The 27,910-nt window shown below is 39.6% G+C and overlaps 1 protein-coding gene across 2 annotated transcripts in view; it reads right to left on the bottom strand.

Annotated features, from left to right (window-relative positions):
* The window catches only part of fam189a1 (family with sequence similarity 189 member A1), a 90,127-nt gene that overhangs the window by 43,198 nt on the left and 19,019 nt on the right, over window positions 1–27,910 (bottom strand). For both annotated transcript variants that reach the window (XM_031276575.2, XM_031276573.2), the window contains exon 2: window positions 8,195–8,251. In XM_031276575.2, the coding sequence (XP_031132435.1) occupies window positions 8,195–8,251 (57 nt within the window). The remainder of the gene's footprint in view (window positions 1–8,194; window positions 8,252–27,910) is intronic.

Raw genomic sequence — 27,910 nt, forward strand, 5'->3', positions numbered from 1 at the left:
CGTATGGTATAGGTCGAGCACTCGCTGGCATCAAGATAAACCTTTGTAGCTCAGTTGATTAATGCATTATAGTAGAAGGCAAAAGCAGCCATGAACTTGAATTAATTTTCTGATAGTAATGCAAAGCAAAATGAAACATGTTTAGAGGGTTATAGAGAGCATACTAAAAACATTATTTCCTCTGCTTGTTCGACAAGCTCTCACCAGCTGGTGGCCTTCATGGACTGATAGTCCGTAATATAACAAAATTACAGTAACGTGATTAGGACGATACTGTGAATAAGAAATGTTAGCAAAGATTGTGCTCTGATTATGCCAAACAAAGCCAAAGTCAGTCTAAGTATAATGAAAGTGAGACCTTATTAAATTCAAAGAGTATTAGATTTTTTACAGAAGTTTTGAATAACATCTATATGAAATCTGTTTGCTTGTCAAGGCTGTCAAAGTAATTGTAATTGCTAACATGCTCACAATGACAAGACACTGGAGGAAAAACCAGTAGGATTCATCCTTTAGGCACAATGAAGGTCTGTACCAAATGTCATGGCAAACCATTCAATAGCTACAGAGGTATTTCAGTCTGGAACAAAGTGGTGGATCGGCCAACAGACTGTCTCACAGCCTGTGTGCTAGTCTGACTAAACATGTTTTTTCAAAATGATGAGTAAACCACATTAGCAATGTAACAGAAAACAGAAGCAACAACATCTTTGAACATTCTTTCAGGAATATATACCAGTTGTTATTCTGGTTACTCAAATAGCTTGATCAAAAACACTGTACTGTATCGAATAAGCTCAGTAACCCATGCAAACAGTCAGTAGTACAGAGAAGCACAGTGACATTCAGCCCATGGTGCAGTTACACAGCCCTGTGCCAACTCTACAGGATAACTTGTACTCACATCTCTGCGGAAACATGAATGTGAAGTAGCTGCTCATGTTAGTCTCTCTCACTGCCTGACACATCACAAGTGCAGTGACCGTTTCACCTCGAGACTGCTACGCCTCTCCATTATTTAAATCTCTCCACGCTACACTTCAGTCCTGAGAGATAAGAGGTTAGTTCATAGTAAACATTGCTATCTTTTTATGAATGAAACAGATACACGGATATATACATAAACTAAAACAAGGTGAAGGAATATCGTTAACAGCCTTATGTCTGTGCATTACTAGAACTAGAGCAACAATAGGTTGTGCTCGAAATCAGTATTTACTGTATAGTACACTGCATTTACCCTCTGCCATTTCATTTGATTGTAAAATGTACTTCATAATGGTCGCATTTTATAGATGCAGTTTCTGAACATAGCCATACTGAGAAATGCAGAGAGAGTTTTGTGGAGCTGGGTCTTAATTAGCTTTGCATCAACTCATTTGGCAATGGCTTGAATGTAACGGACGCTCATTAACATCAAAAAGCTACGCACTAAAGCTTTAACACAGAGAGGGGTATTGATCTTCACATGTAACCCTTGGCATGAGAGAGAACACATTGTACAGCAAGTCAATAAGATGATGTTCTGGTATGACAAAGTGCTGCATTGGAATTGTATAGATTAAAGGAAACCTATTATGCTTTTACTTATGTACTGTCATATATCAGTATATACTGTCAGAATATAATGTTACAATGTTGGATGTTCATATTAAACATGGCCAAAGCTTCAAATAATAAGGTAAACGTGTAAAAACAAAAATCCTTGTGAGCAAAAACCTCAGATTTCAGATCGTTCTGAACACTACGTTTCCAACAGTTTTTTTTGCTGGAACTGATGTCATACCGGGCCAGATTTATTTATATGGTCATCTGCTCCAGGTATGTTACTGCAGTGTTTACATTACATACACTGCTATGCATAGCTACATGCTAAAGTCAGGGGAACCTGTAGGCTTGGTTGCAGATGTTGCTAATTTCTGATTTTTCACGGTAGAAAGTGCTGCTATACTCAATGGTAGGAAGACAGAGGGAGCAAAGCACAGATGATGGGATCCAGAAATGCTGACCAATCAAAGCAGACTGGACATTTTTTTCGGGGGCGGGGGCTTAAAGAGACAGGCGCTCCAGCAGAGTGTCTCAGAAAGATGGTGAATACAGGTGCAGCAGCCATGGGCAGTATGAGAAAAAGTGTTAGTTTTTTAAATATTAAATAGCATAATAGGTTACCTTTAAAATAGAACTGTACATTTAAATATATACAGTATAGAAGTATGTAAATACCTGTGTGTGCACTGTACATACTTACACTTTAAACTAACAACAGCAAAAAGGAACAGTTGAGGCTTGCTGAGACAAATACTCCACACGGCAGACTATCTCTGTCTTGTTTCCCAACAGGGCAAACAAGGATTTAATGCCCTCTAACTCTCTCTGTCTTTCTGTCTCTCTTTAAACACATAATCCATCACAGTCACAAACAGCAGAAGACTGCAGGTAGTCTTGTCTTTCTCCTGCCTCAAGTGATACGGAGTAAATCTGCCACAGCATTAATGCAGTAATGCAAGACTTGACTGGATAGACAACTACAATGTTTATAAGTTGTTTCAGATAAGGTGGAAGAGGAGGATTTTCTTCAAAAATGGACACAGTGTGTTTTTTCATTCCACTAAGCACAATACAGTATATCAATATATCTTGATGTGGAGTAGTAAAAGAAAAGTTTGGGGGTAGACAGAATTTCAAATTCAACACTTTTCTCCCCAAAATAGTGCCCTTGTTTTTCCACTCTGTCATAAAAACATCCAGTCTCCAACCATCCAAACATTGCACTTGACTGCAATGTGTCAGAACCAAAGCCTGTCTCGCCTTTTCTACTTTTACTTCTATTAATACTTCTGCATAAATGCAAACATTTTGTACATCTCAAAATTACGGTGGCCGACAGGGGCAAACGCACTGCAACTTAATGAAACACACACGCAAATAGACAAAACACAAGCAAATTAAGAAAACATCTTCATAAATTTGACAACACATGCGCAGCATTTAGCAAAAATGCTGCAAATACACACAACACAACCAAATACACAAACGCGCTGCAAATACAGAAACGATTTAAAAAGAAAAGCACACAAAACTCTAAACTATTTATTACCACGAGTTTACAGACACGTCTCTGCTGATTGAGTATCACCTGTGACCTGAGCCAATAAACTAGAGACACACCCACCAAACGAGAGAAAACATATCTCAAACATAGACTTAATATTTACAGTCTATGATAAAACATGCCCATAACAAAACCATAAAGGAATAGAAAAAATATAGAATAGAAATCCCACTTTTCCCGTCTTTTAAATAGATACAGCCAGCAGCAGGTTAGCTTGTCGTCACTACAAGGTTGCCGGGCAACAAGTGGTGACTCCAGGAAGTCACTAAACCGGGCCAAGAAATACTCCGGCATAGGGTTACCACCTTTCATGCAGAAAAATAAAGGACGTCAAAGATATTTTTCTTAAAACAATGTTGATTTCATACGGACTCGTGGCTTCTACAGGAACGGGACGCACTATTTTATTTTGAAAAACGGGACGATTCCGTATTTTAAGGGACAGTGGCAACCCTTTTCCACTTACACTAACAATCGTGTTTTGTTGCCTTTGGACAGAGCCAGGCTAGCTGTTTCCCTCTGATTCCAGTATTTGTGCTAAGCTAGGCTAACTGGCTGCAGATATATGAGTGGTATCAAAATTTTCATTTAACTCTGTGCCAGGAAGCAAATGAACATAATCAAATATTTGCCTTTTTTGCTTGATAAAGTACTTATACAATAAGATTATCAAAACAGTTGCAGATTAATTCTCTAAAAACTGATTACTTAAGTAATTAACTAATCCTTTCAGCCCTAAATTTATTAGCAAGTAAGTAAACTGCCCGGATCTAACGATTATCCCCTGGACCTTGTTCTAACATTTAATAGACCGATCTCGAATAAGTCAGCAAAGAAAAAGTCTTTTACACACATACTTAAACGGTTTGGAGAAACTCCAGTTATTACGACTCACGATGCAGAGCGTAGCCACCCACAGTTGGCAGATGGGATGGTGTAGCGTTGCCAGGCCTGAAAGCGTTCTGCCGGTGTATTAGTCACCTGCCAGTCAGTGCTGGGTCGCGGCCAGAAATTGACAAGCTTGACTGTCAGGACTGAAAATCACATGCAACAGTCACAGAAACCACACCAGATATTGTCTTTTAGACCCCTCTACAGACAGAAAGAAGTGGCCTCAGACTGACATCTCTGTGTTCTAGCAGGCACAGACTAAAAAAAAGAGAGGTAAGAGGATTTAACTCTTTTACGGTGCACAACATGTGACCAAATCACACCTCCAATGATGGTATATTTCTTTTGATCCACAAGAGCAGACATGATTCAATTCAATCACTTTCTCTGGTGTGACATTACACAAAGACAAAGACAGGAAGGGGATAGGGGAATAGAAATGTGAAAGGAGACAGTGCAGATATATGTAGCAGGGATGCAAGGTGATAAAACTAAGGGAGCAACAAGCCAAGTGATATGCAGGGACGGGTACAACCATGATGTGGTGAAGCAGCAGAAATGAGATGAGATTATTTACGGCATTAAGAGAGCATGAAATAGAATCGGGCTTGTTTGTGCTGCACTCCAGTCCTGATCATTAAGAACAGTAAGACTGAAAGATATGTATGATAGAGAAAATCTTCGGTCACAAGTAAACTATAATGCACATGTATGTCTTTTTGTAGTTTAAAGGATTGAAAAAAAGAATGACTTATGTTATGCATCACACATGCAGGTAAGGGGAGTGTGGGCTACAACATGCCCTACATGACAGTCAATTGAAGGTTTTATGGCTCTATTATGGAAGAGAAGTGACTCCCTGGAAGTGTTGGGAAGAAGAGAAACATTTCACCACTCAATTCTAATTTCCCCAATGGAGATCAATAAAAAGTATAAAATTAAATGAATTAACTAAAATTTTAAATTAAAGCAACAGTGCAGGATCAAGGTCCTTATTTTTAAAAAGTAAAAATCCTTCACTTTTACTCCTACTACTAACACAATTTCCGAGCTTCTGAGACATGTCGGATGAATAATACATTAGCCGAAGCAATATGATTCAGAATTATGAAGGTAAATATGGTGCAAAAAGGGAGAGCTTGTAGAATACAATGTGAGAACTTGCAGAACAAAAAATCTGAACTTGTATGTTAAAATTTGCACTTGTAAAAATTTAATTTGCACTTGTAAAAAATATTCACACACATGTGATCTGAATTTGAAGTCATACAAAGAAAAAAAACATGAGAGCTTGTAAAAAAAATCTGAACTTGTAAGTTGAAATTTGCACTTGTAGAAAATGTTCACACACCTGTATTCTGAAAGTGAAGTTACAGAAAAAAATATTCACAAATGTGTAGATTGATATTTACATGAACACAATGACAGCTGCAAACTTATAATGCAACATTTACTCGTATACTTTTTTTTTACTCTGGTTCATTTTCCATCACAACCACAACTCAGTGATTACAACCTCTCGAATCTGTCACTGCAACTTCACATATGTGCTCTCTCGCATCACAAAGTGGCCAATCTGCGCACCTCGACTTTCACAACACTCTTGACGATACATTTGGTGCAAAACTAATTTGTACCTGTGGACTTAGGCTGTGGAGCTCTGAGCTAACAGAACGGGAAAAGCAGGGTTTCTATCGCCAGATGAGGGACAACTCTGTCCCGCTTATTTATGTAGCATGGAAACTTGGTGGAATAGCATGCTAGCATTAGCTAACTAGCAGCCAGCCCGCTTCTAAATAAATACCTTTTAATTATCTAAACACTTTTTAACAGTCAAACTAAAACACTGGCGGTGAGCTCCACGGCCTGCAGCCGCAGACGGACCGTCATTAGTGGGGATCGACCAGCGTAGTAACACTGCTTTTGCCAGAAAGCTTCGCTGCCGACCTCGACCTGCAGTCGGAGCTCCAGCGGGACACGGAGAGCCCCACATCCGGTAGCAGCAGCCCATCCCCCGGCCATGACCAGAGCTTGCTTTGCTGATGTTGTGCATCCCTGCTAAGAATTGCACCCGCTTGGGCAGAAACAATAATTTCTGCAGAATTCATTGCTGCCGAAAATTGCATCTAGGTAGCAAGGAAATGCTACTACAGAGTCTGATAAAACATTGATGTCTCTAAACCTTCTAAAATCCTAATCATTATTGATGAACATGACAAAGAGATTTACTATTGCCTAGTTTTTAAACAGTACTTTGCCTTATAAAATAATTATTTTCCCTAGTGGATGTAATTCTCGGCAGGGATGCGAAACTTGGCACCTGTTACCCACTGATGACGGTCCGTCTGCGGCTGCAGGCCGTGGAGCTCACCGCCAGTGTTTTAGTTTGACTGTTAAAAATGTTTAGACAATTAAAAGGTATTTATTTAGAAGCGGGCTGGCTGCTAGTTAGCTAACGCTAGCATGCTATTCCACCAAGTTTCCATGCTACATAAATAAGCGGGACAGAGTTGTCCCTCATCTGGCGATAGAAACCCTGCTTTTCCCGTTCTGTTAGCTCAGAGCTCCACAGCCTAAGTCCACAGGTACAAATTAGTTTTGCACCAAATGTATCGTCAAGAGTGTTGTGAAAGTCGAGGTGCGCAGATTGGCCACTTTGTGATGCGAGAGAGCACATATGTGAAGTTGCAGTGACAGATTCGAGAGGTTGTAATCACTGAGTTGTGGTTGTGATGGAAAATGAACCAGAGTAAAAAAAAAAGTATACGAGTAAATGTTGCATTATAAGTTTGCAGCTGTCATTGTGTTCATGTAAATATCAATCTACACATTTGTGAATATTTTTTTCTGTAACTTCACATTCAGAATACAGGTGTGTGAACATTTTCTACAAGTGCAAATTTCAACTTACAAGTTCAGATTTTTTTTACAAGCTCTCATGTTTTTTTTCTTTGTATGACTTCAAATTCAGATCACATGTGTGTGAATATTTTTTACAAGTGCAAATTTTATTTTTACAAGTGCAAATTTTAACATACAAGTTCAGATTTTTTGTTCTGCAAGTTCTCACATTGTATTCTACAAGCTCTCCCTTTTTGCACCATATTTACCTTCATACAGAATAGCCTATTATTTGCATTTGATATGAACATTTGATAGGATGTTACACAGCTTTTTTCCCCCTGGTTTCTTATTTTTAGCAGGGGTTAAAACAACAAGAGCAGTCACTTCCCATGCAGCATCATTATCTAAATCACAGCAGCAGCAGCAACAGTTCTCAAAACTGGAGCAGGAAACAAATTCATAATGCACATATTCAAATATTATTATTATAATTAATTTACAATTGGTTTAATAGATTTTGGTCAATTCCATGTTATTTGCCACTGGATACTTTAAGGATTTTACACAATTAATAATAAACAATAACATGAACTTTATATGGCAGTAGGGTAAATCCTTGTCTCACATTGGTTATTCTTGCCAAGAGCATGCATGTGATTAATTATGTGATCACTGGACAGATGCTCTTAAAAGGTTGCTCTTACACTACAGTCAAATGCAAATAGTGAGCTATCCTGGTAAGTTATCCTCTTCTAAATTAGGAACACAGTTCAATGATTATGGGCAGGCAGAGACAAGAAAAGTGAAAACTGTTGAGACTTCTAAGTTATTCCTGTAGTTTCCAGTCCAGCGGCTGTGAAAACATACAATGGAGCTGTGATCTAGGGATTTTAACACAACCTGAACATGCCCCAAAGTGGAAACTGTGTTCACGGAGAGTCACAGTTTATAGGGCTGCTAAACCACAAGTGTGACCAGCAGCAAGGTTTATACTTTTCAGCACCCTGTCACATTGTGTCAATAAACTGAGATGAGATGAGGCTGAGGTCTATATATAGGTGTAGAGATACTGCACATAATAAAAATCAATTTTCACAGCTTTTCTGTTGTTTTATATAGCTACATTTATCTCAGGTCAGCAGTTAATGATGTCTTATGCTTTGTCATGATTTGTATTCTAATGTCTGTACTAATCTACATTTGGTGATCCTAATAGGAAAGAAACACAGCATCTGTTTCAGTATGTAGGTGTCTCGTACAAGGGCACATCTCCCTCTCTTGGGTATTATTTCTTTGTTTAGAGTTGTATGATTAGCAGCTGAGTGTGGGCGATCAGAGGACACTCACCACAAGAGAGAGCGGCCTCTTCCATGACACCACTCCGATCAGTCCAGAGAGCAGCACCTGACAGAGAGGACCAGAAAACAGATGCTGTAAGAGGTGATTGATACTGACAGCTATGTGGAAACAATATGACATACCTGTATAATGATAACATTTTAATCACCAAGATAATTGCTAAGATCTGGGAAATGAGTATGATGATGCAAGAAAAATGAGCAGTCAGATGATCTTACAGGTTTTAAATCTTTTGTAATAATGATGAATGATTTTGTTACAGTGTGGTACTTGGCACTTGGATATGGATACTGGCAACTCCCACCTTGGATGCATAGAATTTAGATAAAAATGAAAATCAGACTAAAGTTGTAATGAACCCAAATAGTCCTATACTGTTCACAGGCACAAACAACACACAGTAATTAACTCTGCATCTATTTAAAGTCCTTCAGTCGCTTGTCCTCTGATACACAAAAACAGACTGTCAATATGGGATTTACTTCTTCTGTGGTTTCTCTGGCAAATACACTGATTGGAAAGATCATCTTCTACATGATGGGATGAGTAATACACAGATCAGGTGGGAGCTGTCGCTCGTTTGGCAATTCTGTGCCCATCTGCCGTCAGATTTGTCAACTGCTCATCATGTATTCACAGGCTCACTCTTTCACCGTTTCTTTTCCCTTTAGCTGGGAACAAATGAACAACACAATCCTGTAGTTTGAGTTGGTTATAGAAAAGGGAACGCAGTGAGCTTTTTTCAGACTGTAATGTGCGTAAGTGCAATGCCACATCTTTTCACAGTTGGTTGGGCTTTTAAAAGCTATTCTAATGTGTTCCCTGCTTCTTAAAAGTGTGATTTACTAATCACACAACCTGATCCACCACACAGGAAACTCTGCATGTATTTCTCATTTCATATATATATATATATATATATACATACACACACACACAAAATACATCACAACAAGACAATGTAGTCACAATCATCTCACATACACATACACTAATAATTGTGCCTTAACCTAACCAAACCGTAACCAGAGCATTATCACATAATAAAACTGATTTAGTTTTAAATAGTAATTTGTAACAGTTTTGGGAGGCACAGACAAATGATGCTGTCCTGCTGATAGGGGGCGTCAGATCAGATATATGTGTCGATCTAAAGATGGCATAAACAAACAACAACATGTATTTTGTGGTTTAATTCAGAGGCCTTCTTGTGTTACTACCATGGTGACTTCATCAGACTGTCTCTCAGGACGTTTTGGTGCTCCAGGTGTTTCCATTAGCACTGATTTGCTTTTAGATTTTGTGCTCCATCTACCTGGAACCAGTTACCCTGCAGCTCGATGCGTTGGCTGAAATGAAACGATTCAAGCTATCTGGACCCACCTTGTTGTGATGTCTGTGATTCCTCTAATACTTATTACTCCGATCCTGTTATTGAGCGGTCTGCTTGATTTAAACGGTCTGTTTGACTTCTGTAACGACACTCAACAGCAGGTGTTTTTAAAAAAAAGACATTTTGATTAAATTCAATTTAAATGAAAAAGAAAACCTATTGATTTTCTCAGAACATTTCACTTCGGCGTTGTTACTGTAGATGTGAATTTACGCATCATCGAAACGTGTATGAACAAAGGGTACTCATAGCCTCCAGTGCTCTATTCCTCCATGGTCTCTCTCTGTGCCTTTCACCTTTCTTCACCCTTCATTAAACACCAACGTGCTCCCAATATCCCCCATCTTGCTCTCCTCCTTACTTTCACTTTTTTTGATATCCCCTCTCTCTCTCTCTCTCTCTCTCTCTCTCTCTCTCTCTCTCTCTCTCTCTCTCAGTTTTGTAATCTTTCCCTTTTCCAATTTCTCCCTGTATCACACTCCATCTCTGTATTTCTTGCTCCTGCTCTGCGCCCACACAATCCCAGTGTATTTCTGCACTTACACTCTCACTCTAACTGCTCTCTATCCAGGCTTCTTATTTCTGTTTCCCTCTCCATCTTGTTGCACTCTCTAGTCAATCTTTCACTTTTCTCACACACGCACACACACGCACACACGCACACACACACACACACACACACACACACACACACACACACACACACAGATACATATAATTAGAAACCTGGATTAAAGGATAAGGCTAGTGTTTTTTTTAACCTTTTTAATTATCAACAAATTCTACAAAAAAATCCAACCCCAAAATAAATGTATCCAACTAACAAATACTGTGATTATGCCTCAGTGCCATACAACTCCATCATCATCCAAAAACTATTAAAGTGCTCATATTATGCTCATTTTCAGGTTCATAATTGTATTTAGAGGTTGTACCAGAATAGGTTTATGTGGTTTCATTTTCAGAAAACACCATATTTTTGTTGTACTGTACATTGCTGCAGCTCCTCTTTTCACCCTGTGTGTTGAGCTCTCTGTTTTAGCTACAGAGTGAGGCATCTCACTTCTGTTCCATCTTTGTTGGGAGTCGCACATGCACAGTAAGTACTGCTAGCTAGTCTGAGGGAGTGCCATGCTAGCATCTAGGCGAGCATTATAACATGTGTTACAAAGTGACGCACATTCGTCACAGAAGTAAAGGCTGGACTACAATAGAGCTGTTTGGAGCAGTTTGTGAACAGTGTTTTCTCTGGAAGATGGTAAGTTCCTTTGGGGTGGACTTTGGGCTTTTTCACTTTGTAAACCTATAACGTGCACAAAAAGATATGTAACACGATAAAGGAAAGGGGAAAAGCCAAAAAGCATAATATGAGCACTTTAAAACACATTAAAGCCATACACATGCTGTGTTTTGGACTTTTTACTGAGATTTAAGGATATTAAAAAAGATAAAATAGCGGAAAATCCATTAAATTACACATTTGGTGGATAAGTGCATAATATAAGTTTCTGTGTTCCTGATTTGTTTTATTCAAATTATTTTCCACTCGATTTGTTATTGTGAACTCTTTGATTTTCATATACCCCAAGGTGAAGGAGTTCAAGTACATTGGGGTCACAATTGAGAAGACACTGGAGCGGGAGATTGGCCGGAGAATCGGCACAGCGGAGGTGGTATTGCATTCACTTTACCGCACCGCTTTGCGTCGAAAGGAGCCAGCTGAGGTGGTTTGGGCATCTGGTAAGGATGCCCCCTGGTCGCCTCCCTAGGGAGGTGTTCTAGGCACGTCCAGCTGGGAGGAGGCTTCGGGGAAGACCCAGGACTAGGTGGAGAGATTATATCTCTATCCTGGCCTGGGAACGCCTCGGGATCCCCCAATCAGAGCTGGTTAATGTGGCTCGGGTAAGTGAAGTTTGAGGTCCCCTGCTGGAGCTGCGGATGGATGGATGAATGGATGGATGGATGGATGGAGGATTTTTATATGTTTGCAGTTGCCGTCAAATCCACAGTCATGCTTAGATAGCACCAGAATAAAGCCTATGATGATGAAGTGCCACTGGGTGCAATTATGTTGCTGTCCAGCTCTGTTGCAACTGCCAGAGACAATCTGCAGCCGGTGTGCTGTGTGTGTTAGCATTGTTTCACTATCTTTACAAGCTGGGTCTATTTTTGCCAAAGAAGTACTTTCTCTTTGTTCTTCTTGTTTTGTCACTTCTACTCCAAAGTCAGCAGGAGGAGAGGCGTTACAGTTTTCCTTTTGCTAACATACGCTACGTAGGAAGAAAAGAAAAAGATATATATATATATAAAAAAAGATTTAAAAAACCAAAACAAGTCCTTCCCGAGACTATTTCGCAGAGCCACCGGCAAGAAATGCAAACAACCCAGAGCGTTTTTGTCTCCTATCCCAGAATGTATTTGTGGCGTTACAGTAGCCAGACCTTACTCCACAGCGCTGTGGAGAAAGCTCTGGCAATGCGAGACTATCTACACAGTTGACAATTAAAGCACAGTCACAATCTAGAAGTGTGGCTGCTTAAGTACAGGTATAAACGGCAGGAGCAAGTAGGAGACAGCTTGTGTTACTCTTTTGTTACTGAAGGTAATATTTAAACTCTCACTTAGGAAACCTTCAACTAACTTTGTAAATAACAGCTAGCAAAAGTAATTTCAGAGTTGGATAACATTTAAAGACATCTAATATTTGATGGCAGTTCGTCAACAGTACAGAATGTTCAGATTATTAGGCATATCAGTTTAAGTGACATGTAGATGGTGGGTAACAACCTCAAAATGACAGATTATTTGATAAAGTGAACATAAAAAACGGAATTATTTTATTTAAAACTGCAACTCCGGGCTAATATGACACTACACACACACACACACACACACACACACACACACACACACACACACAATACACAGACACACAGACACACACACATACACACTCAAATGCAGATGCACAAGGAGACACTTTACTGATAAGTGTAAATGGAACAGAGAGATAAAAGCAAGGCTTTCGCTTTTCACAGGACTGGATCAGCGGAGCCATAAAAGAATGCATTACTCTGATACTCTGACAGAGACAAGCACACACACACACAGACACAGACACGCGCGCACACACACACACACACACACACACACACACACACACACACACAGAGGTGACACGTCATTTGAGGCCCACCACAAAGACAACATTTAAAATCCAACAACTTAAAACTTCCTTTTTACAGATCAGTGCCTTTTTGCACAGTGTGAAAAGGTTTGAGCTCAAACTCATTTATGACAGAAAAAAGGCCACATGAACACTGCTGGATCCCTGCCTGAGTGAAACCCATCAAGTGATGAGGGTGTGTAGCTGCCACAGAAAAATCCACACACACACAACTCACAACACAGAACACACATTCACAACCCAGTACCCAGCTTTAGTACAACAAAACCTGCATTTTACTATGGAAGAAGAAAAAAACAAATGGACATTTTTCATCATGTAATCAAATAAAATGTTTGTGTGAATGAGAGATGTTTTCCTTCTCTCATTACAGCAAGTTATTTCTGTCCTAGACATTACAGGAAGTTTGGAGCAACAGAGTTTCATTTGGGATATGTGTAAAATGTGAAAACATGACTCAGGATTATTAAATTTCTGTTTAAATCAAAGTTATTTTGTGCGTCCAGAGACTTTGGTAACATTACAGATATTTAAATATTTGCAAACGATGTCCCTCTGATTGTTACCTACCTCTGATGTGCAGTATGGTTTATGTGGTTAAAGGTGCTGTAGGTAGGATTGTGAAGATCCAGGACTTAGCCAAAAAAATTGAACATTGACAACTTCTCAGTCCCTCCCCCCTTTCTGCTAAAGCCCAAAATGGTCTCCTAAGCCCCTCCCTCCACAAGGGAGAATGAATGCGTGTGCATGAGCAGTGATTGACACGCAGTTAGACACCCCCCATGGCCCTGATTGGTGCATCTCAACAGGGAGCGGTGGATTTTTGTAAATCGCACTACAGGCTGTAGGTGGTGCCAGAGGAGCCAGATTTTTTTTTTTTAAATTACCTGCTTCATGTAGTTCTGCTCGAACATAGGGTCAGTTTTAGCAAATATGACAGAAAGTAGTTTTATACAGTAAGTCTTACCTACTGCACCTTTAATAGTCAAATGTGTCATGAGGATGAAGATAAGCACCTCCAAGTTCTCTCTTAAGAAGAGGTTAAGGTATCTTGGGGTATTATTAAGGATTGTCTGATAAAAGATTATGAGATTGATCACCCTTTAGGAAGTGGTGGTGAGGAGATATTGCAGCTGTAAAACAAACTAACTGTCTCTTTTCTATCTGTGTACTAACCCAGAGATTTGGAGTACTGACTGAGAGAATGAGCTGCGTTTATGGTCTTAGCTTAGAGTAAGGAGCTCAGTGATTTGGAAGGACCTTGATTTTGAGGCAATCCTTCTTAACTTTGAGAGGAGTCAATTAAGGTGGTTGAGACACAGGAGGAGCTTCTGGGAAAAAGATGTGTGGGCTTCTCGGCTCTGCCTTGTTTTTAACCTTGATACTGATTAGAGAAAAGATGACAGAAGTTCAGGTCTGTTTTTCTATTCTTTAAATATTTTCAATTACATTTGGTGAAAATGTATGTCATAGACCATGGAAACAAGGGATTAGTTTCTTCATGATAAATAGGGAGCACCATTTTGTTTGTAGTAATTATATTATCTTTTTCAAACATATATTGTCTCTGTACATTTAGGCAATTATACAGTTCACTAATCAGCAGTAGAGTCAATCATCACTGTAGACTTATTTGACTAAAACTGATCATTTTGTCTTTCGTTGTTCCCCTTTACTTTTTTCTTGTGTAATAAAGTACTTGCAGATCTTACAATAAAGAGCTTCTCGCGGTTTATTTATTATTCCTTACACTGTTTTTCTATAGAAAAACATTCAGATACTTAATTCAACCCACCAGCTACATTATGCCGACGATACAGCATTCATTGGCAACGCATTCCTCCTGAACGGGTTTGTATGACATCATACGAAAAGTTATGCACAACAATTTGTATGATATCCTGCAAAGATAGAAGTCACGTGATGACCGGTCACATGACAGTTAATTTTAACGGACAAAAGGTTATTGTGAGCTGGGTACAGAGCACCGTGAGGTGTGGGGTGTTTCAGAGGCTGTTACAGTTAAGTTTAGCAGTCGAAAAGTGGCCGACAAAAAGTGGCTGACATGAAGCGACAACAGCTAAGTTTAGGCACTGCTTGACAAGGCTTGTGTTTTATGACCCATCTACGCGGACCAGGATGGTCTTATACGGCAGCAGTCAATGTGGTGCATACAGCAATAAATGGGAAGGACATACAAATTAAAGTGCATTACTTTTCGTAGCTGTATGTATGAATTGTTCATGAGATACCATTGTTCATTGGTTTACTGCCAGAAAGAGATGAAAACAGTGATTTACATCTCATAGCTCACCACCTGCTGTAAGGACAGACTTAATGACTAACAGAAGTGAATATTATTTAATTCCTGTAGTCCCTGTTTGGTTAAAAGACAGGAAGTAGATGATTTTATGGGCTCAGGAACCATTTTTGATTGTTAAAAGAATGTAATGGCCAACTGTATCTCTGGTATAAATTGAGCTCTTATGATGTCAGACAGCATATTTTAGAGATGGTTGTTCAGTTTGGTTGAGTGTTTCTTTTACTCTCAATTTGTCAGAGGATACATGAGAGCCAACAATAAAACCAAACCGGCTAGAATTGTAAACACATCTAGCTAAAATATTCGATGATATCAGAAACAAATGTCAAATTTACACAGGGAATAGAAACAACCTGTATATTTTAATGCAATCAGACAGTCAACAGTCAAATCAAATTAGAACTTAAATTGTTATTTAAAGGATGTCAAAGAGGCATTATTTCAGCTCTGAGATCACAGTTTGTGTTTATTCCATATTTTATTATAAAGTGGTTCTAATATTTTCACCTCTACATAAACTGTATGTAAATTGTGTGGACAAAATATTAGAAACAACTTTTGAGATGATGGAATCACATACAACAAAAGTGCAGCCTCAAAACAACACACGAACAAGTAGTCGTAGGGAAAAAAACAGTTTTTGCAGAGCTGCTGTATTGCATTGATTTACATCATAAATATTGTTTTATTAGAGAAATTACTTCTGATTCTGAAACCTAACCGCTGTGTCAAATACATTTTATTCATAAAGCCTCACAAATCACAAGTTTTTCTCACACTCTGTTCTTCAATAAGGAAAAACTCCCTCCAAAAAACAGTGAAAGAAATGGAAGAAACCTCAGTATGAGCAAAAGAGAAGGAATCCCCTTTCCCATAGAGACATACAATGTTGTGTGTACAGAATAGAACAAAATAGCAAAATTACAAAATGGAAACCTCTGTTGACAATACATTTCTATTACTGTATATTATTGTTTCTATGCTATCACTTTGTTTACATAATTTTCATGTCTCATTAAGTGTTGTTTCTTCTAAAAAAATTCAATTAGCAGATGAGTGAATAAACAACCTCTTCTTCCTAATATCCAAAGTGAAGACTTCCATAATAACCAGACAAGGGTGGTGTTTGTGACTCCATACTACTGATTAGAGAGAAAGATATGCGATTGCTGAAGCTGCTATAGATTCTTCCTAAATCACAGTCTTGACCCATTCTTATTCATTTATGCATGGTGCCAATCAAAGAAGCCATTACTGAGAGTGAGGGTTTAGAAAGCAGGCTGTTTCTCAAACATCATCATTGCCAAGATGGCTGGAGCCAGTGTGGTTGCCCTGGTAACCATGAACTGGCCATTTGCCAGGATACATAATGATTTCCCATCAGCTGCTGCACTGAGAGGGGCAGACCCCTTGCTGGTTCAGACAGGCTTCATGGACACACTGCACATCCCCCCACATCTCAAACACACACACACACACACACACACACACACACACACACACACACTGTAGAAACCTTATCATACATGGTAAAACTTAAAACAGTAGCTAAAATAAGCAAACTTTTCCGACACAGACTGATTCATACTCATGCTGCAGAAACTGCCCATCAGCCAGCTTCTCTCCTGCTGTTCTTTTTCAAGTGAAACAGCCCCTTTTATTTCCGTACATTTTTGCTTGATGTAAAGAGAAGAAAGTCCTTTCTACACAGTCAACCGTTTCTCTTTGAGCTCATCTTTTTTGTACTGTGTTGAGTACTGTGTGTGTGTGTGTGTGTGTGTGTGTGTGTGTGTGTGTGTGTGTGTGTGTGTGTGTGTGTGTGTGTGTGTGTGTGTGTGTGTGTGTTTCTGCCTACAAGTGCAGGCATGAGTTAAATCTGCAGAATAAGGCTGAGCAGAATATGTCCGGGGAAATTCACCATCCTGGAAGAGCTGCTGATTAAATTAACTTCTATAAAGGAGCTGTCTTTCAAGAGTTTGCTACATGAGTGTACAATTTGGCTCTTGTAATTTATACTTCCTGCTCAGACAGCTTAGTTTTTGTTATCACATTTCTTTCCAACAATGATTCATCACAATAAGATGCGTTTGATAATCAGCTTCAAACTTCAATCAGGTTCATGAAGGACATTTTTGAGTAGGTCTGTCAGTTGGTCTGCCGGCCCATCACTTTGATCCAGACTGGAATATTTCAAGATGGATGTCCGTGGAAGAATGCTGTAAATCGTTAGAGCAATCTCTTAAGACTTGTTTTTCTAAATCTACACAAACTCTTCTAGTCACAAGTCGAACAGAGCTGAATGTATGAACCTGCCTCAGAAGAGGCAGAAGAACTGGGTCAACCGATAACCTTAGAGGAACTTAAATCAGCATTAAAAACAGTTAAAAAAGGGAAAACACCAGGGTTGGATGGAATTCCATCAGAACTTCTTCTACAGTATTTTGACATATTAGGACCTACTATTTTACAAACTTTAACTTCAGCCATAGAGAAGGGCACTTTCCACCAACAAACCAACACCGCGCTGATTTCGGTTTTGCCAAAGAAGGTTAAAGATCCTATGGATTGCTCAAATTACAGGCCCATCAGCCTCATCGGGACTGATATTAAGCTTTATTCCAAAGTCCTGGCTCTCCGCTTAGAGCGCTTTATCGAAAAGCTAGTCCACCCCGACCAATCAGGTTTTATACCCAAGCATCATGCTGCAGACAATATACGCAGACTACTTCATGTAATAGAAGAAGCCAAAAACCTTCCAACAACGGCAGCAGTTTTATCAGTGGACGCGGAAAAGGCTTTCGACCGCCTAGAGTGGAACTAGGCGGTCTACGCTATTTGCAATCTCTCTTCAACTGTTAGCCCAAGCCATTAGGCAGAATAAAATCTGTAATATCCAGATTAAATCCAGTAGCAGCTCAATATCATTATTTGCAGACGATATGTTATTGTACATTGCTGATCTTGAGGACTCTATCCCAAAAAGATTTTCAACGAATTTGGCTCAATCTCAGGCTATCTAAGGCTAATAAATCTAACCTTCTTTTATTGAACAACAGGCATGTGGCATCAACCATCAGTGTTACAATACCAACCCAAAGCAAAATTACATATTTGGGCATCACCATATACGCATCCCTACAGCGAGTTGTCCAGGACAACTATGAAACTATATTAAGAAGTGTTCAAAGGGATCTAGCCAATTGGTCTGCGCTGCCAGCATCACTACGCTCCAGGATTGCTGTTGTTAAAATGAACATAGTTCCTCGTGTGAATTTCTTAAGTACAATGATCCCCTTACCCCCACCGATAAATTTCTGGAAGAAACTTGATACCTTAATTCGGCAATATATTTAGAATAATAAACAACCTAGGCTAAAATACTCTACCCTGCAACATACCTCAAACACAGGAGGCTAGGCCCTCCCCAACCTTAAAGTGTACTACAGACCCTTTCAGCTACGGGCCCTCAGAGTGTGGATAGACCCCTCATCTACAGTCCCATGGAGAGAAATAGAGCAAAACCTCACTGGAAGTCTAAGACTGCAAGACTTGGCCTTTGCAGGTGTGTGTCCAAAAAAGTGTATGCTAGCCTATGGCCCTATTATCACCAACACATTGACTAACTTTAAACAGGTGGAGGAGCAACTGCGCTACACCAACAAGTGGCATCTGGACACCCCAATTTGGCACAATACACACTTAATGTCTGGTAACAAACCCTTTGCTTGTAAGCAGTGGAGTGACAGAGGCATTTATACTATAAACCAGCTATTCAATGAGAAAGGTATGTTGAGTTTTGAAGACCTAAGAGCTAGTTTTGAGGTCCCCAGGACATCCTTCTTCTTGTATCTGCGCTTAAGAGCAGCCCTAAAATGTTATGGAGTGCCATGGGGAAACAGTCTTGAGCCTCACCCAGTTATTAAATGGTTTGTTGATTTTCCTATGAGAGGATTAGCGTCCAAGATCTATGCTAAACTGATGCAAGTATCCATAGGAGAACTCCCAATAGCAAGGAAATGGGAGCGAGAGCTGAGCACTGAGGGGAATGCAATTAATTGGGAGACAGTTTGGGACAAGATTTTCCATTGCTCCCAAGAATCCAAATCACCAGCAGATTCACTTCAACATATGTCATAGGACATACTGGACTCCTCAGAAGAGATACGTCTCTAAAGTCATTCCCACTCCCTATTGCATGTTCTGTCAACCTGAACAAACTGGAACTTTCCTGCATATGATCTGGGAGTGTGAACAGGTGCATGAGTTCTGGAATAAAACAACATCAATAATATCTGATGTGATAGGATGTTGAATTCCTACTGACCCGATTGTCTTGTTACATAATGACAACTCTAAATTACACCTGCTTGGGAGACAGAAGAATGTTTAGCCGGCGAAACTGCAACCAAGTAAATGATAGTTCAGTGCTTGCCCCCCCCCCCCCCCACACTCGCTTTGTATAAAACTGTGGTTGGAGTATTTTCTAGACATACTTATGCTTGAGCTCTCTACAGCAAGGATTAACAAAGCCAAATCATTGACTATAGACCTATGGAAGAACGCAGCAGCACAAGTATCAGTCCTAATGACCTCAGAATCACAAGAATTAGAGGAGAGTGACTAGCCAAGATGTGATTTCTGTTTTTGCTTATTTGTTTGTTTTTGTTTTCCTTGAGACCGCAGAGGGTGGGGGGTGGTAGAGGGTTTTTGATCTTGTTCAATTGTGTTTGTCTGTTCTATATTTTCAAAAATATAAAAATAATTAAAAAAAAAAAAAAAGATGGATGTCCATGAAATTTTGTACACACATGTATGTCCCCCTAGAGGATGAATCCTGAAGACTGGTGATCACTGGGTTTTTCATTTAGCACCATCATCAGGTCAAAATTTCACTTTGTCCAAATATTTTGTTCACTGGTTCCCAAACTGGGGGTCCCAACCCCCACCAGGGGTCGTCAAAGCTTCACAGGGGGTTGCAAGGCCTTCTTTATTTTAAGGGGTGTAAAAAAAAAAAGTTTTAAAAAAAAATACAGTTAGCCTATTTCCTAGCATTTTATTCATTTCTGTAAAGAAAACTACATTAAGTTGTTATCTATATAAATTGTAAGTGTGGAGTATTATTCAGGATATAAACAGGATAAGGGCACGGTGAAGACCTAAAGACAAGCTATAATAACAGAGCCTTCCCTCTCTGCTAAACAGCCTCGCCCCCAAAAAGCTAATAGAACAATGACCAAGAGTCAGGAAGAAGAAAACACAAAAATTGTCAATAAAGAGTAGCCTATTTAGTATGCTTGATTGTTAAAAAAAAAAAAAAAAAAAAAAAAAGATAGTATACATGATACAGAGAACTGTATTAAAAGATCCTTAAAATAAGGAAAAAGAAAAACTCATCTTTGAAGCAGTATTCAAAAGAAAAGATCTGCTCAAAATGCATCCAAATCGCTCGGTTTACACAAACTTCCTGTAATTATTGTGTTCACTATTTAGGTTAATTATACAGTTTATCAGTTGTTCTGTACTGTTGTTGTGCATGCATTGAATATAATGTGAAATATCCATAAAATATGTCTCTGATGTGTGTCCGTTAGGTTCTGCTCTCTATGTTATTGCTCTCCCTGCTAAATCCTGCACTGCTGCTTAGATTCATTTAGATGAGCACCTATAACACACCTAGCAGCAATTTGTATTTTTTTGAATGGTATTGATTAAGAATGTCAATCAAGAGGTCTAAGTTTTGCTTTTGAGCAAAAGTTCACAAATTTAAACTCAAATATTCTGACAGGACAAGTTCACAGGAGTAAAAAGAATGAAGCACTAAATGTGGATGAGATTGGATATGAAAAAAATCACCTTCACTTTACCTTGAAGATTTTTTTCTGTGTGTGTGTGTGTGTGTGTGTGTGTGTGTGTGTGTGTGTGTGTGTGTGTGTGTGTGTGTGTGTGTGTGTGACCAAATGAAAGACAAATGAAGGTGAGCTGTAGCATCAGGGGAGCTTAACTCTTAATGCTTGTGTGACAATTTCGGCTTCAAGCAACCTTCAAGAAACCTTTCCTGGCCATGAATGAGCGGCACAACATGTATCTGTGAGTGTGTATGTATACTACACTGGTTTTTCACATACAAACATATAAACGACCCGTGTCACCCAGTACTTTAAGTGTAAGTGTCAGAGAGCACATGAACCATACTGTAGGGGTCATGAGATGTTGCTGTACAGAATCTCATGCTGACAAAGCTTTCCCTTTTCTCTCCACCCACCCACCTGCTCCTTCTTCTTAACCCCCTCCCCCCATATTGTATATCATCGCTTTGCTTTGGAGCTCAGCAGCACCTCGCCGCCGTTGCCCTGGAAACAGTGGAACAACAGCAGGTTGACTGCTACTGCTGCTGCTGCTGCTGCCTGGGGGCGTGGCATCTCAGCCCCCCTTTGTTTCTCTCCTCTCACTCATGGAGGTCTGTAGTATCTCTGCTGAATCCATGAATCAACTCAGAAGCGTGTGTCTGAATGTGAATCACAACTTAACAATAACAAAATAGTTACAATATTTACCAGCAGTGGTGTGTGCTGAGACAGTGGATCAAGATGACATGAACTGGAGTATGATAATGCTCCTATACAACATTTACAAGGTTCCTTTAAATAAAGATATGCACATTGAATGTAAATTAAGCGTGTTTGTTTGGTCAGCAAACTCAAGGTGGAGTTAAACAGCCCTATCGTTATATAACTCTGATATGCTTCCCCACGTGTCTTGCGTGTCTTTTTTTGCATCCTATAGATAAACATAGGGAGCTAAGAGGAAATATGGGGGGAGAGAGAGAGAGAGAGAGAGAGAGAGAGAGAGAGAGAGAGAGAGAGGACATTTGTGATTGAAACTAGAAGAATGAAATTAATGAAACGAATGTATGTTGCATTAACAATACAGTAGTCTTGCTTTGCTAGACCTTCATCCACAGCGCGAGAAAAACAGGCTGTGGTTTATTGGCATTTCTATAAACCAATCAGAATTGTCATCGGCGGCGCTAAGTACAGGGCAGAGACACGATGCCGCTGCAAAATAGCCTCGGGAAGGAACTTGTTTTGGTGGAACATTTGTTCAAAAGTTATTTTAGTTGTGCATCAGACAGCTAGCTAGCTGTCTGGATTTACCCTGCAGAGATCTGAGGAGCAGTTAACCATAGTCCTCACAAATCGACCAGAGTTTAAAATTCCAACACAAAGAAAGAGGAAGGTAACAGACATCCAGCTGAAAAGAGTAAAATCTGGCTCAATTTCCAGCGGCAACGGAGCAATCCCGGAAGTGGAACGTCATGGAGATAGACTTACAATACAGTGACCCTCTCATGTTTATGCTTCAAGTGTCGACCGAGGACGAGTATGCCATGATCTGCCCTAAATGTATACACCTTTTCATATTCCAGGTACACACACAAGTACACAGCAGTGAATGTGAACACCACCACTTGTGTTGCAGCTGTTTGTTTATGCATATGCACTATTAAAAGAAAGTATACCATGAGCCTAAGATGATCATGATGCCTTGCTTTCTGAGGTGAGATTCTTTGTGTTTCCCTGTTTGGTCAGTGTCAGTGCTGTCCCACAAAACCTTCACTTCAGACAAAGTGACTGAAGCGAGAATGAAGTGTGTGAGGATGAAAAACCCTTGACCTGTTTCCTGCATTGTGAGCACACAGCAGATCTGATTGGTTGTGAGCGAGCTGAGAGAAAGAAAGAGCGACAAAAGAGAGAGGAGAGGCTGCTGTGTGAGTCTTTGCCTTCTCTTCCTGATTTAGATCACCATCAGACTCTCTGTATCTTGCACACAGGCCCGTCACACATGCATGAGCAACAAATGAATATGGAGTATTGAAAAAAAGAGAAATACATTGATGTCTTCCTTTCAATTATCCAGATATGTTTGGACTGTGGGACTCTACTGGCTGCATCACTGGAATGAAAATCAACACATGACAGAATCTCTGTTACGTTCAGTTGCTTAATCCTCACGGCAGAGAAAATCAACTGGAAGACAAAATACATTTCCACAGAGAGGGTGGACTACAAAATGCCTAAGAATGATTGACAGGTGACAATATCTCTAATTTCCCTCCTGATGGTATGATGTGCTGCTCAGCTATATTATGCAGAAACCTGCTTTGATTGATGATTCAAGTCAAGGTGTTGTGACAGTAGCTGTTGGAAATGACCCAACACACTGTGGTCACAGTCACCATTCACCCACTGTAGCATGTGTATGTGTGAGCGCATGGGTGACAGAAAAACAGAACAAAGAAGGTAGTGATTCAGATTCACCTGGATGTGACACTAACCAAACTTCATCCTCAAACTTTTGCTCAATGTTCTGGATGGGCACTTTTTGGGCCTCAGCGGTCATAATTCAGGAGTGAATGGATGCGACTCTCGGCAGTGTGCAGCAGTAAGCCAGCCTGGATACAGCATGCTGTGACACCAAAAGCTGAATCAGGCTTTCAGTCCTGTGCTGACAGGATAATCTCACCCTGCAGCCGACCAGATTTAAAAGGAGAGAGTGGCGGTTAGATAAAGAGAGTGTTGAGTTGTGGTTCTACATCAGCCTGGATTTTTTTCTAAATATTTAAAACAATTGTTGCCGTATATTGAGAAGTTATGTCCCAGTGTGGCAACTGCAGTTATTGGAAATCTATGGGCAAATCTAATCAAAGCTGAACTTCTAGTTAGTTTTTAATAATAATGAAAACAAAAACCTTTACTCATGCAGGATGTCCCATCTCCCATTTTGTTAGATCAGGAGAAAGAGTGGGGAGAAATATGTAAATTAGACCTCAGCCATATTCTTTGGAAATGTAAACAAAGTTTTTGCTCACTAATATCCAAACACACTCCTCCTATAATATTGCTCTGCTAGCCACTGTGACCCATGTGCTAATAGAAAATATAATAAAATATAACAAGAGATCACTGCACAATCAACACAGGGAGACAAGATTAGAACTTGGAAAATACACTTTTTATTTTACTGTGTCTGGGGGATTTAAAAGAGGATCATGACTCAAGCAGGGAGTTCAAGGGTGTTAACGAATTTCACCCAAACAATCTGCATTTTTTTTTAAAGGAAAGGATCGATTGGAAACTGATTTTCACTTCAATTTTATCTCGCCCACAACATGTGTTTCTTCTGCAGGACGCACGATTAATTTAATGAGACCTACTCATCAGACACTTTTATTAGTGCTGGTGGGAAAGCTTGATGTCCCTGCAGGCACCGAACTCTGCAAGTCATTAGAACAAACTAAGACAAACACCAAACTGTCATTCACAGGGAGGCAGCTGAGATTCACTTTTAAGTCAAGAAGCAATTAACGTTGAAAAAGGCCTCTGTGAACGATTATGGCCACGCGCTTTATTTAGTGTCTAATGACGATATAGAAACACAGAGAGGAGTTCTCCATGACTTGCCTCAAGCTCATTGAATCAGGTTGACTGTCTTGAGTGTCAGCAGCCATAATTTCAACAAGAAATTAATTTGGGTGACGCTAAAAGGATGACTGGTGGGTTTCAGCTTTTATTTCCGGCCATAATATTCCCACTACAGACTAAACACATCTAAATAGCGATGACTGTACTGAAGTGAGGCAGCTGGCATCCATTGGTTTGTATAGCCATGCTTAAAGATACATGCTTTACTGCCACTGTAATCAGTTAATCAGACCTTTCTGAGCACATGTGTGGCGTGTTGGTTACACTACATTATAGGAAAATCAAACTAGAAACTCTGAGCAAAGTAAGAACACAATCTGGCTTTAACGTATTATTATGCTATATCTGAGCTGATCTTTATTTTTCTCTTCCATAAAACAGCAATTTAATGTTTGTTCAAAAATTTCCCCTAAAGTGTTTTTTTTTTTCCCCATGCAAGCCAGCCTCTGGGTAATGTTCTCACTTACATATCAGCTGGGCGCTGTGGCCTGGGGTGAGAGCTGTTCATACGATACAACCTTACACAGGGTTTGAAGAGAGCGGAAGAGACAGGCGGGAGCACCCATAAGGACTTCACTGTACAACCTCCTATCTTCTCCAGGAATAAAGCGAGTGATTTAAAGTTCAACTATATTTTGAGTATTAAACACTTGTCCCTCTAGGTATGAAAGGTGGATGTAAAAACTGTATAGTTTCCTCCTTTATGAACGACATCCCAGCTGTGGTCAGCTTAAATTTATATTAGTTACAGCATGAAAACATCCATAGAAACTTCTATAATCTAGTCTCAATGTCTCACTCATGCACTGTTGCCATATATGCAATGGATGTAGGTAGTAACATTGTTGCATATTTAACAAAACCTGAATGGAAACCAATGGCAGGTAAATTGTCAAAATGATTTAATGCCTGGTTGGTGCATAGCAAGGAGGAGGATCTCTGCACACAAATACATGATAACTTTACATGGGCTTGGCTTTTGTCTTTCTTTCTTGCCTAATATTCATCAGTCATGTTGCATTGCTGCACTTCACCACAAAGCCCCCAAAACAATAAAAATGGTATAATCACAGTAGAAATCGACCAAGAAAAAACAAATGAATTGATGAAAGTAACCTACATTGGTAACACTTTACTTGAAAGTAATGACTTGACTTTGATGGCAAGTAAAGGAGCAGCCTCATTGTTTATGCACATAAAAGACACATCCTGAAATGGTGAGATAGCTCATGCAACTAATTTGTTGCAGTTTCTATGACTTCAAATGTTCTGAAAAACAGATTATATTCAAAGGAATAAAGCCATGTCCACCATATCTGTGAGAACAATTCTCTAAAACAGCACGTTTGAGAAGGTAGTCCTACAGCAACATCATTCACGTTAATTTTCACTTATAGTCGACATCTGAACTACCATCATGGAGCATATTTGTCCGTCAGTGAGGAGAGACGGAGAGAAAACAACCCTGAACTCTCAACATGATTTGACTCTGTTTTTTAAGTTATAGGTTATGGAGGATGTTGGGTTTAGTTTCTGGTTTTGCACTCAAATGCCAAACCATAAAATGTGATGATCTTTAGGCTCCAGATGTTTAATGTGAAATTACTGTCATCTAATTGAACCCAATTTAGTTTGCTCATTTTAAAAGATTCAAAAAACATGCACTGTACAGAGTGACGCACTAAGTCTGAACTAACCCTGCACACTTACCAGGAAGAATCCAACAACAATCAACACAGACACTAAATAGAATCTAATCTAAATGATGCCAGAGTTCAAACAGCCAACTCTGACTGAGGGGGTTGTGAGATATTTCCCCCCCGCTAACTACCAGAATAATTGTACGACAACGCACAAGAAAAGCATGCATCATGCTAATGAACACACTCTGCTTCATGTGACCGCAGTTGTCCACACAGCACATTCATCATTTGATCAAGGAAAGCATAGACAAATGAGCAATGCTGACTCTCAACTCGCTGAAGATCACCAGTGTGGCCAAGTACAATTATCACACAGGAAGACTAAGTACATGTTAGATGTGTTTGTGCAGGGTTACACACACACACACACACACACACACACACACACACACCCCTTTGTGGGGACCCGTCATTGACATAATGCATTCCCTAGCCCCTTACCCTAACCTTAACCATCACAACTAAATGCCTAACCTTAACCCTTACCCTCACCCTAACCATAACCTAATTCTAACCCTAATCCTGAAAAACCAAGTCTTAACCCTCAAACAGACCTTTAAAGTTGTGGGGTCCAGCATTTTGGCCCCACAAAGCTGTCCAGACCCCACAAGTATACTGTATTCCCGGTTTTTAGACCCCACGAATATAGCTAAACAAGAAAACACACACACACACACACACACACACACACACACACACACACACACACACACACACACACACACACACACACACACACACAACCTCTAAAACAGTTGAAACCAGATGAGTTTGAGATCAGTTTTACTTTACTGCTTTCTGTGACTTCGTGTGAGATCACTGCCTCTTTGTTTCTATATTTAATCCACTGGGATGTAATGGTGTGCATTTGTGTTTGAATGCATGTTTCAAATGTCCTCTGAGAATAACTGCAATAATTTCTATTTTACCCTCCTGGTAAAGGTCTCAGTTTTACAAAGAAATATATCCCTTAAAATATCTGCTACATCATATTGCTTTAGTGAACTGGGCAAAAATCCTTTGCCAATCAATGTGATTTATGGTTTCTTTGCAGGGCCAGTTTTTATAGAGATGTAGGGAATAAAAAAGCATTTCAGCAAACTCTCCATTTGTACCGCTGACATTTGTTTTCCTGGTAAAACTTAAAGTTACAGCCCTGAAATTGAAGTGTAATTATTCGGTATAGGCTATACAGGGTGTCACCAAAGTACTACGGAGTAAGGGGGTAACAGTAAAAATACATTTAAATATTTCTGGATAACAAGGAAGGACAAAAAGGGGTTGATTTTGCAATAAAATGAGCTAGGGTATCGTTTATTTCAAAATGTGGACATATTTACAAGAAATACGGACTAATTGTTATATTAATATAGTGTATTGTTGTTGCTGGTGAGCAAACCATCAGGCCCAGCCTGGGAAGAAAGGTGTACCTCTCAAGCTGTAGTTGAAAACCTACCCTCACACACACAACTTAAAATAATGATCTTGTTCATTGTACTCATTCCCTTGTAGCTACTGGTAAATACCCAGTGGGTATTTCATTTGCACGAGGTACGTATGTGATGTAAAAGGATGATTCAGTTTCCCCCTCTCTCTGTCCCGGACCAGCCCACCTT

The sequence above is a fragment of the Sander lucioperca genome, chromosome 3 (assembly GCF_008315115.2).
Source record: "Sander lucioperca isolate FBNREF2018 chromosome 3, SLUC_FBN_1.2, whole genome shotgun sequence".
NCBI classification, from domain to species: Eukaryota; Metazoa; Chordata; class Actinopteri; order Perciformes; family Percidae; genus Sander; species Sander lucioperca.